At 39.9% G+C, this 11,396-nt stretch overlaps 2 protein-coding genes across 2 annotated transcripts; one reads left to right on the top strand and one right to left on the bottom strand.

Annotated features, from left to right (window-relative positions):
- Positions 1 to 110: 110 nt before the first annotated feature.
- Positions 111 to 6,464, bottom strand: lsm12b (LSM12 homolog b). The gene is made up of 5 exons (XM_051418756.1): positions 6,296 to 6,464; positions 4,023 to 4,156; positions 3,302 to 3,411; positions 1,792 to 1,918; positions 111 to 712 (listed from the first exon to the last, which is right to left on the bottom strand). Exons 1-5 carry the CDS (start codon positions 6,420 to 6,422, stop codon positions 620 to 622), a joined length of 591 nt encoding a protein of 196 aa, XP_051274716.1. The 5' UTR covers positions 6,423 to 6,464; the 3' UTR covers positions 111 to 619.
- A 39-nt stretch (positions 6,465 to 6,503) lies between these two features.
- On the top strand, positions 6,504 to 11,326 carry g6pc3 (glucose-6-phosphatase catalytic subunit 3). Its single transcript, XM_051418751.1, has 6 exons — positions 6,504 to 7,028; positions 8,651 to 8,757; positions 8,835 to 8,925; positions 9,041 to 9,159; positions 9,619 to 9,760; positions 9,857 to 11,326. Exons 1-6 carry the CDS (start codon positions 6,811 to 6,813, stop codon positions 10,197 to 10,199), a joined length of 1,020 nt encoding a protein of 339 aa, XP_051274711.1. The 5' UTR covers positions 6,504 to 6,810; the 3' UTR covers positions 10,200 to 11,326.
- The last annotated feature ends 70 nt before the right edge of the window (positions 11,327 to 11,396 follow it).

Genomic DNA, 11,396 nt, shown 5'->3' on the forward strand with positions numbered 1-11,396 from the left:
GCGATTCCTATTATCTCAATATCTCAACAAAGAAAGGGATTGCATAGATCAGTTAATTCATTCTTCATTAGACCATTAAAAAGCTGTTGAAAATTACAGTATTACAGTCAGAATTTTTGTTACTTTTATTTTAGAAAATGTCCTTTAAAGTGTGGCATTTCAAGTCACATTTTGTTTAAAATACAGAAAATACAGACAGTAGAACATGGATACAGCAAAAAAGGAAACAATGACAGAAAATAAAGCTAACAAGCCTTTCTGACTGCTCTAGTTTTCTCTTTTTGAAATGGAACTGAAGGCAAAGGAAGGAGGGTGGAAAAAGAAAAAGGTTTCAGGGACAGGGGGGAGGAGTGGGGGCAGAATGAGACAAGTTAGTTAAGGAAACTATGGTTGCTTTATGGTTCATGTTTAAATTATTCTTTATAAAGTCTAATTTAAGATTTAATCTTTCCTCTTTCTTTTTTGTCTTTTTCATTTAATGGTATTTTGATCTTCTGGATCCAGGGCCCTCAGCGCTCCTCCTTGTGGTCTCAGACTGAGGACAAGGAATGCCGACTTAGTCTGGCAGTGGGAACAAAACCACCCGCGTCGCCTTCCCCGGCCGACCCACACTGCCAACTCAAGAAGATAAAGTGGAGTCCTTCTGTGTTTGCTGTGCTTGTGAACGCTGCATGGACTTCTGACTTTCCACGTCTCTAAAATGTTTCTCAACCTGCAAGGACAAAACATTTATGAACAATATGGACACAGATTCTGTAAAAGACAAACCCTATAACATACATATCTAAACAATGAGCACTTGAAGCTGCCCGATATACCAGCTGGGGCTTCCCGATAAACTTTGATGATTTTAACCTCATGCTGTCATTGTACCGAGAGCAACACCTAACCGTGAAACAAATCTCTTGTCTCAAAGTAAACAGAATGATATATAATATTCAAACAGTTAAGTACTTGTGCAGGTAGGCCAGGTGTGAGACTACGCAGGGCTTCTTTCTTTAGCTTTTACCTTAAAACAAGTTTGTCACTTTTCATGTGTACATTAGTGCACACTAATACTATGAATGCAAGAATGAAAAGTGTCTGAAAAAAATGCCTGGAAACACTCCGACGTGGTCGACACATCGTACAAAGTAGTTTTGAGCACACCGCACTATTGCACACACATTTCAAAAGTGCGTTTTGTGGCAATATCTTCTCCATTTTGGGGTTCCGTTGAACTAAGTTAATGATTTCCACACCGAAAAAACAAAGATAACCGGGTGAATTTAATTTCAAGACGTACAACCAAGTAAAGTTATGCAGGAAATAACGTAACTTCACCAAGATCTATGCACCAATGGCTGTGCATCACTTCACACCTTGGGGTGTTAACATAGTGGCATGTGTGCAGGAACTCAGTTAAATGGAGTGCAGATGGCAGGTGTGGCATTGAATCTCTACTGGCTGATAGCCAAACAGCAGCAGACGCTGTGGTAAACTTTAACCTTTTCCCTGCTTTTAAGTGTTGGCAGGGACCGTACAATGGCTTTGACACAGAGAGCGAGGAAGATACATGCTCACATTGTCCTGAAAAAGAGGTCTAATCAGGCTACACAAGTTCAAACACCTACGTGGCTTAGTGAGTGTCCAAGTTTTAAAATTCAAAAACACTGACATATGTCAACCATCCTAAGACTGTTTCTGCTTCCAGGTTCCCATTGTGACGATTTGCTGCATTTCTGACAGTTAATTGAATTTCGTTTTAGATCGTTGTTGGTGAAATATTGTATAGATATAAAGCATACTTACTATTTTGCGTACATGACTTAAAGCGCTTCCCTCTTTGCCTTTGCAGTTCTCAACCTGGTAAGGCGGCGAGATTACGACGTCGTCCATCACAATAATGTTCTTCTCCTGCCATTTACAGTCTTTGATGCTGCAAAGAAAAAGCAAACATCATCTTAGCAGCTGAGCAGACGTTTTGTGAGTGAAGCAAACAATGTAACATGACTGGAAAGGCGTGGACTGTGGATTTTCGTGCTGGTTTTCCTCACATTAATTTTCCACTTTCTCAGCTAAACAGTTTCCATAGACTTGGTTATAACTGGCAGATGTCCACACACAGTATCCAATAACATGACTAATAGTATGTCAAATACATTGCATAGATAAAACTACAATTGACAAAGATATTTGTCATATGGGTTGTAACTAAATGAAAGTGAAACTAGATCTCACAATAGATAAGTTTCGTAATGAGTGAATTGGTCACTGGGGGAAAGAGAAAGAATAAATAAATAGGATTTTACAAGACAAACTACTCCACAAGTAACAAGAAATATGCACATCTCTTAAAAAAAGACAGATTTAATCATGGCGTGACCAGCTACAACTTACTATAGTTGCCTCTGTCCACAAAGTAGGGAAACACCCATACAGGTGTCCAATAACAGTCTGATCTGGGGCTAAAATAGGGTCTGATCAGATATCTGAGACTAACATCGGATACCATCCATGTCACACATGTGCATTCGACACAAAGTTTAATTAACTTTTTCAGACGGCCACAGGACAGACGGAGGAAATAATTACTGTTTTGTTGTCTAAAAAACAAAAAAAACTTTAAACTTTGTTTTTCTGTGTTACTGAAGTTATTTATCTTCGAGATCAGGAATTAAAACCAAGCTGTTTCTTGACTGTGGGATATAGTGTGGTCATTAAAAGCAACATTTAGTTTTACATCTATAGTGTACCTTTCTGTCTTTATACCCCTATTTAAACTGGTCTTGAATCAGCTCTTGTCACCCAAAACCTGACACCTGAAAGGATTTTATTTAAATAAAATGTTATACAGGAAGAAATGAGATATCTGGAATATGAGTTTGTCTTTGATGGATTTAAAAGTGGAAAAGAGGTGAAGTAGTCAAGTCAGTCAGAACAAATAAAAAGGAGGCAAAGCTTCCTCAATATGAGCACAATTAGTTTGGACACTGTCAGTCTTGGGCTGTGTTCATATTATGTTCTAATGGGATAAGGTCCCACTCTACTGCCATGGGACTCACTACCTGGAGTGATTATGATGGAGAATCATATTTTGGAGCAGGTGTTAATGTTCTTGGGTCTACTTTAAACAGTCTCTGACTGTCTTTGATTCTCTTTCTGAATATCAGCATAATTTCATCTTAACAACATAGACAGTGTTTATTTAATTGTCTGACACATATGTATGGATACTTTGGATCTTCACTGTGAAACACTGAGCAGGGCTGGCGACTACCTCCTCCACCTTGTGGACCATGCAATAGTGTGAAGTTCTTACGTTTTGTGAATAGTCTGGAATAGCTGTTGGCCCTCCACAGAAACCCCAGCACTGATTGCATAGGCTTGGGACAGCTTGTCCTCCTTTTCTGTCCGTGCTCGATTGGCAAGCTGTGAAGAGTTAATCAGACCAAAAAGGCATTCTTAATGTCAAACATTATTCGCTTCGACAGCTTTGAACCAGGAATAGGTGACCAGTTAATCACAAGGTGTACTTTACACGGACAAATTTAATTTATTTTAGCAAGGTTAAAAAGATCCATCTGAAAACATTAAGTTTTTTTTTCCTGCTGTTGTGTCCCAATTCAGGGGCTGGATCCTAACTAGTCCATATTTCTAGACAGAATCATCACAGACGGACAACGCCAGGGAAGATTTGACAGGCTTATCTTGCCCAAATTGGAAGTACAGCGCCTGAACGCATCATTAGTTTTGGCCTTTGTGAAGCTACACTCATTTGTGGAAAAGGCTCACACTCTGATCTATCTCACAGCTTTCAGATCCTATGATAGACCAGCCTTTTAGGGATCCAGGCCCTGAATTGAGTCACAGCTCAATAAATGATGAGCTTTCAGTTAGATGCATTTTCAAGTTCAGCCTCACATTCACATACAGTTTATAACTTGTGTTTCATCTGGCTCTGAAATTAATCCTTCCCATTTACACTCATCATCAATGAAGAGACACATGTAAAAGGACAAAAACAAAGTTAATGGACTTACCTTGCTAACATTCAGTGATGCTAGTGGGGGTGGAGTCTCAGTGCGGTCATTTATTATGTCCACATCAGAAACATAGGCTAAGTTGATCAGGATGACGTCGTTGAGGTTTGGCTTACCGCTGGAGGAAGCACATTCTTTGAAAAGAAGTCAAGGCACACAACTTCATGGCAATGCATCGAAACACATAATGACTATTGCAATCTGACCCCCAGCAGTTAGACTGAACAGAGAGGCTTAAGATACAGAGAACACTGGCTGACTTACACTGACAGTGAAAGGTAGTGCCTGTTACAGCGTGCGCTTACCAAAGGCAGTGCTGCCATCTATCGTAACCATGGATGAATAAAGTAATGTTGCATATGTGTTTAAATTGATGTACAGCTCATTTACATACATCAAGGAGCAAATGAAGTATTCCCTTTCTGTGATTTTGAATGAGAAGTCTATGAAATTAATTTTCTTTAGAGTCAATTCCCCATTACAGCTTGACTTATTTGATGAAGTGCCTGATTAATAAAACAAACTCAACCAGGGGGGGTTTGATAAGGGTACTAGGCTGCAGTCAGATGAGGTCCCAGGATGAAATTTGAGAGAAAAACAGCAAAAGTCTGAACTTATATACAGAAACATATACAAAAATTAACAGGAACATGTTGTAAATGTATCTGTATGTATCCGTGAGACACAAGGGCCCCAAAGCATTTACCCCACTTGTCCCGTCAGTAATACAGGCACAGCTTTTCAGACTTCTTTCTCTTTACACCAATTTGCTACATATTAATGATACACTCCAAGTTATCTTTAATTTATTCGGTCAATTGATGTAAAGAAAAAATAAACATAAGTGATGATATAACTAGGAGAGGGTTTGACCTGTTGTGACAGTGACCACACGACCTTAAAAGTTTGACCTATGTGGTAAAAGTAAACGGCTCAAACTTCAAGCCAAATGTAATTTAAATGTACACTCTGGTCTCATCTTTGTTTCATTCTGAGCCATAATATAATTAGACTATATTTAAAGGCCTACAAAAGAAAGCTTCATATAAATATCCAGGTTTTTCCCCTAGTATACTGCTGGACTTTTATTTTTACTAAACTCTATCCTGACTGATGTTAGTCCAGTTTATCTTGGATTGGACTTAAACCCGTTTAAACAAATATATATATATTAAAAAAAGGCCTCTGATGCAAACTGTCAAACCTCCACACTGTATTAAACTTTAATTTGGTGTCTCCCCCCACACACACACACACAGCTCGGTCGCTTTGGCGTCAACTACACGTTAAGTCTGAGGTTAGTGTAAGTCATGAGGGGGACCCGGCATACCATCTAAATAATGTTAATACTTTTACACACACACACACACACACACACACACACACACACACACACACACACACACACACACTTATGAATGGGTGTAGACATGTCCACCGAGCAAGCTACCGCTGGTTGTCAAGAGCTCAGGATGCTTTTTAACCACTACCAATCTTATTGAAATGAAACATTACTCTGACACAATTCACCCCGTTAATCATCCACGAATCACATTCCCACAAGAATCGAGTGAGACATAGTAAAAAAAAAAAAAGAAGGGAGAGGAGGAAAGAAAGAAAAAGGCTCAGCTGGTGAGCTTGGGAATGCTAATACCGTTAATTGAGCTAGCAGCGGCAGTGTGACCGAAACTTAGCATGTTAGCCGAGGCTAACGGCCACTTGATGGTCGCGTGGAAGGGAACTCGGTGTCCGTTCATCGCCGACCGTTGGAAAATAACCGTTACCGTCTCCCGAGTAACGGCCCCCTCCACCACCACCACCCCCCCTACGACACACGGTAAAGAAAAAATCTGTGCACGCGAGCCGGAGCGAGGGGCGCTACACGTCAGTTAGCTCGCTCACTAGCAACGGTCGGTGCCTGTTGAGAGCACACAGCCATGATGCCTTACGAGCGGATCCGCTGCCAGATAGTGATCCATGTTGAGGTCTGGCAAAATACAATGAGTGGATTCAAAACACATGCGCTCCCTTTAGCAGATAGCGCGGAGCCGTGACATGACCCGGCAACACCGACAGTGTCTCTAACGGATGCGAGAAGGATGGGCGGCTAAGTCACAAGTGAAGATGTTTTAAACGGACAAAGATATGCAACTCGGCTGCCGTCAATTACGCCTGCGCGGATCACTATTTGACATATTTTTCGGTTACCCTACAGGCCCTTGCAGCCAGGCAGGCCAGCAAGCCGCCCGCAGCTCGAAACAAACAAAGGATACTCAGAGTTAACATCTTGGACTGGTAGTCAAACGCGACCACTTCTCCCTGTAGACGTTGGCCCAAGCAGGTGAGGCAAGAGACATGGCTCCCGACGCTGAAATACTCCCCCGGTCCAGGAGCCGCCATCTTCTCCGCCAGGAAACCGGAGCGCCTGCCTTACGTAAAACGACGCGATGTCGTATGGCGACGAAACCTGGGCGTGTCGAAAGTGCGTCGCGTCGTGTTGGGTCATTTATCGTAACACGGTGAATTATATTTATATGTTTAATATGTTGAAACCTCGCGTCACACCATCACGCCGCCCGCTAAAAAAAGATTTACTTGTAAATTAAATGTAAATATAATTAAATTCATCGAGGTGAAATGTTGTGGCTTTGTCTCCCTTTCCCCGCCACCCCCCTACTGGAGGTGTAATGGTACTGCCGGCTTTGTTGCAGCACTTCCCTGAAGAAACAACAAATAATCAGGATTTGCGTTTGAGTTGTTTTCATTTTTAAAAAGGAGGATTTTAGACATGGAGGCCGTGTACACGCAGGGCATCTGGATGGCGGAAGGTCTCCAGCAGAGGACGATGAGTCAGGAGAAAACGTGGCAAGTCATCACTCACATTGGAGATCCCAAAGCTGCCTTTCTGCTCGTCTTCCCTTTCACATATTTCATCAGCAAGCGAGCTGGAGTGGCGGTGCTGTGGGTGGCTGCTGTATCGGAGTGGTTAAACTTGGTGTTTAAGTGGTAAGGCTCCAAAAGTGTGTGTGTGTGTGTGTGTGTGTGTGTGTGTGTGTTTTTTCCTCATGTTTACATTGACACCAGTTAGTGTCGGTGTGCTTACAGCTACAGACTGCAGTGTTTTCTTTTATTCGGTTTTTTTATTCGCAACGATTTAGTTAGAAAACATTTATGTATTTTATTTTGTTGACGTCGCAGCTTCCGGGATCCGTAAATGACCGGCGCTGTCCGACCGTGCGCACAGTCCGAGGTGAAACAGTTAACAGCGGAACCTTTTATACACAGCACAGTGTGTGGCATTTTCCCATAGATATATTTTAATGTGTTTTATTTTATATATATTATTGTATTATATTTTTTTTAACACAAACACACACGCTTACTATTTTATTTATTTATTTTATTTTAATATATTATTTAAATTTTCTAACACACACACGCTTACTATTTTATTTATTTTATTTTAATATATTTTCATTTTCTAACACACATGCTTACTATTTTATTTATTTATTTTATTTTAATATATTATTTAAATTTTCTAACACACACGCTTACTATTTTATTTATTTATTTTATTTTAATATATTATTTAAATTTTCTAACACACACGCTTACTATTTTATTTATTTATTTCAATTTTTAATATATTAGTTTCATTATCTAACTTTCTTTCATTTTTTTTATTTTTATTTTTTTATTATGATTATTTTACTTTTTATTAACACACACAAACAACTTTTACTGGTTTATTTAGTTATTTAATGAAATGTTTGTAATTCATTTGTAGCTTTGGCAGTATTGTTGTTTTACATTCATGCCGCAATGGACGCAAATAGGGAATGTGCTTTGTTAAAATAATATCCAACAGATTAGCTGCACACACAAACACACACTCCACACCACAAATGGTATTACTATTACTGTAAAGTGGATTAAACAAAATACAAGTAAAATATCACAAATTGAATGAAAAACATTTTTAAGAGTAAGATGGAAACAAGAATGTTGATAAATTGGCAAAATGAGAATTAAAAATTGTGACAGTAATGTTTTTAGAAATTATTTTTGATACGGCTGAAGCAAAAGCATTTATATACCATGAAATAATGAAATCTTGAAGAGAAATATGGGATAAATACAATAAAAGAGTGCTTTGTTGTAGGTTTAAAATGTATAGCGGTTGGTGTAGAAAAGAAAATGTAATTTTCTTCTTAATTAAGGTGAGAATGTGTGGACCCTAATGCAACATTCACATACAAGAAAGTATATGATACATGGGAGGTTTGTAACTGTAGTGAAACTAGTGAGAATGTGCTGAAAGCATGTATAAAGTTCAGTATAGAAAGAGTTAAGGATAGGGTACTAGAAACTGTAAGGAAAAGGATTGTTGGACAAACAATGTTATGAGACAGATAGATAGATAGATAGATAGATAGATAGATAGAAGATAGATAGATAGATAGATAGATAAACAGAAATAGATTTAATATCCAGAGTGCAAACACTACCTAAAGTCATGATGTTAGACATTGGTACAGTAGGTGGCGGCGTGCACCTTCATGATACATAAATGTACTATTACTAACTTATTGTATATTTTGTGTTGTGAATTCAATTTCTCCCAGGATGCTGTTTGGAGAAAGGCCGTTCTGGTGGATAGGTGAATCACGTCTATTTGTCAACAAGCAACCCAAAGTTCACCAGTTTTCCTCCACCTGTGAAACCGGCCCAGGTGAGAAGTGTTTCAGTCGTAGTCGGGACACTTGATTTATTGCACTCAGAGCTCTAAAGCCGTCGTCTGTCTCCCAGGCAGCCCGTCGGGACATGCGATGGTGACGGCAGCAGTCTGGTGGGTTGTGGTGTCCTCACTGGGGTCATTTCTGTACTCACGTACTCACAGGTACGCCCATGTATTATTTTATACAAATGTGCTGTTTTCAGCTTTGAGAACTGGAGGATATCAGAGCTATTTTTTAGGGAATCTGTCTGTGTTTCTATCTTCACTGTGCCTCCAGCTTGGTGTTATCAGCTGCCCCCTACCTGCTGTATGTGGTGATGCTGGTGGCGGTTGGAATCTCCAGGATCTTTATCCTCGCCCACTTCCCACACCAGGTCATTGCTGGCTCCATTACAGGTCTGAATACAGTTCAATGCACAGGCTGAAACAGTATGGGTAGGCTCTGTATATGTCATTTTACATAAAAAAATGTCTTCTTAATATAATACATTTCCTGAAAAATCAATGAAGACATCACAAATGAGTAAAATAACCAGAGAGTAATGGCTGGTTTTGGCTAATCTATTGAATTAAATGCCTGACAAGTACTTTTTCCACACTGATGCAAAAATCATTTGAATCCGAAATTACTATATAACCTTTGACTCATTGATTTGCAATAATTCCCACTGTAGCATAATACAGTCAGAGATGTTAACCACAGTATGAACGGCACAATCTCTGACAGGTGAAATACATTTATATTCTCACATTTCATGGCTTTTCTTTTTTGCCCTTTGTTAGCACAGAGGTTAAGTGAGAACATACAGTATATTTTACATCGCAAATTTAAACTGATCGAATTGTTCTTGTCAGGTTTAATTCTGGGGATTGTTCTGAGCCGCAGAGTGCCAGAAGGTCGCCCTCTGCTGTTCTTCTTTTGCCTCAGCATTGGTCTGCTGCTCAGTACTCTGATGCTGCATGCTGGACTGCAGCAGCTGGGAATCGACCTCTCCTGGTTAGCCATTTTATTATATTTATGTGTATCGGTGAGTCTGTTCAGTGCATAAAAAGCTCTGTGAGGGGAAGTTGTAATTTTTTTTTTATTCCACAGGTCTATTGCTTTGGCTAAGAAATGGTGCAGCCATGCAGAGTGGATCCGTTTGGATACAGCCCCATTCTCCTCTCTGACTCGAGACTGTGGCGCCCTTCTGGGTTTGGGGCTGGCCCAGTACTGGAAGCCAGGCGGATGGTCTCTGCCTTGGGCCCCACGGGCTTTGTCTCTGGCCATTTCCTCAATGGGACTGTACCACGTCCATCGTCTGCCACTCCCCGTCCGACCACAAGGCCTCTTCTACGGCCTGTTCTTTGTTAAGTTTGTCATAGTGCCTCAGATTGTCATGGTTCTTGTGCCTGGACTGGTTTATCTTTTTACACACAAAAAGAAGAAAGACTAGTCTTTCACTCCTTCAAGGACAGATTCTGTAAATACTGTAGATGTCTAGTTAATGAATTTCATGGCTACTCTTGTGGGTAAAGGTTCTAGTCACTCCATGCTGATTTTCCTTCTCACAATTCACCAGGCAGGGGTGTGTTACTTTTGGAGAGTACATGAGGCATTAATGTGGGGATTGTTTCAGATGTTTAATTTACTGCAATAAAAAAATGTATATAACTGTAAGTGTTGTAAATACTACAGTATTGTAGTTTTCTGTGGGAAAAGTGCAGTTTTGATGCTTTACTATTTGAAAAATGTACTGGACAGGGTCTAGCTTTTGAATGTTACTTGAGATAAACATCTTGCACAGTGTCAGTCATTTGTAGTCACGTTATTAACAACATTTCAGCTCTGAGACCTTCATCAGGTAAAAGAAGATTGTGTGAAAAAGATCCAGAGATATTATCTTTTTTTTATACCACACATTCTTCCCTCTCAAAACCTGGCCCACATTACCCACAATGCAACTCAACCACCAACGGTTTAGTCTGAGGTTTGGGTGTGTCATTCTAGTAGTAGCTACTGTAGCCTCGAGCTGTTCGCCTCAATCAGAGAGCGAGCTGCAGAGGTCTGGTAAGCTCACCTCTTTCTTCGCACCCGCAGATCTTCTTTCATTTTCAAACCTGCAGTCTTCAGGCCTAACCGACACCGACTCGAGCGACATTACTTGCGGTTGTCAGACTTTGCAGAGCCCCTGAAGGCTTCATACACAAGGGTTTTCACTGTAAACAGACTTTGATGTGTTAGCTGGGTGGAGTTCCCCCTCTAAAACATTCTGTGTAAAATTCAACAATTCAAAAACTCAGATGGAACATTTCCAGAAATGATCGACCATCTTTAGGTCAAACTGCTGCTCATACTTGGGTTAAACAGATGTATGACAATGTAAATTACTTGAACACGTAACTACATAATGAAATCCAATGCAACAACACCATTAGTGTTTTTTGGGGGGGGGTTGTACTGGATTGCATCATTTTGTACACACGTCTGTTACTCTATCGACATGCTGGTGTTATATGTTGTAAGAAAATTACATTTATATGTTGTATACAAATAATCTGTAAAATAAATGACTGACATGCATCGTGTGTTTCAGTTGGTAACCATTTATAAATATGTTCTTTTTTTTCCAATACATAGGTTTGACTGTACA

The sequence above is a fragment of the Dicentrarchus labrax genome, unplaced genomic scaffold, assembly GCF_905237075.1.
Source record: "Dicentrarchus labrax unplaced genomic scaffold, dlabrax2021, whole genome shotgun sequence".
Lineage (NCBI taxonomy): Eukaryota > Metazoa > Chordata > Actinopteri > Moronidae > Dicentrarchus > Dicentrarchus labrax.

What these genes read in the sequence shown, in the direction of transcription:
- g6pc3 (XM_051418751.1), top strand. Translation starts at nt 6,811, where the DNA reads ATGGAGGCCGTGTACACGCAGGGCATCTGGATGGCGGAAGGTCTCCAG. An exon ending in CTGTACTCACGTACTCACAG is followed by an intron (nt 8,926 to 9,040) that starts GTACGCCCATGT and finishes CTGTGCCTCCAG; the next exon opens with CTTGGTGTTATCAGCTGCCC. An exon ending in CATTGCTGGCTCCATTACAG is followed by an intron (nt 9,160 to 9,618) that starts GTCTGAATACAG and finishes TGTTCTTGTCAG; the next exon opens with GTTTAATTCTGGGGATTGTT.
- lsm12b (XM_051418756.1), bottom strand. Translation starts at nt 6,422, where the DNA reads ATGGCGGCTCCTGGACCGGGGGAGTATTTCAGCGTCGGGAGCCATGTC. An exon ending in GTCCAAGATGTTAACTCTGA is followed by an intron (nt 4,157 to 6,295) that starts GTATCCTTTGTT and finishes TTCTTTTCAAAG; the next exon opens with AATGTGCTTCCTCCAGCGGT. An exon ending in TTCCAGACTATTCACAAAAC is followed by an intron (nt 1,919 to 3,301) that starts GTAAGAACTTCA and finishes TTTTCTTTGCAG; the next exon opens with CATCAAAGACTGTAAATGGC.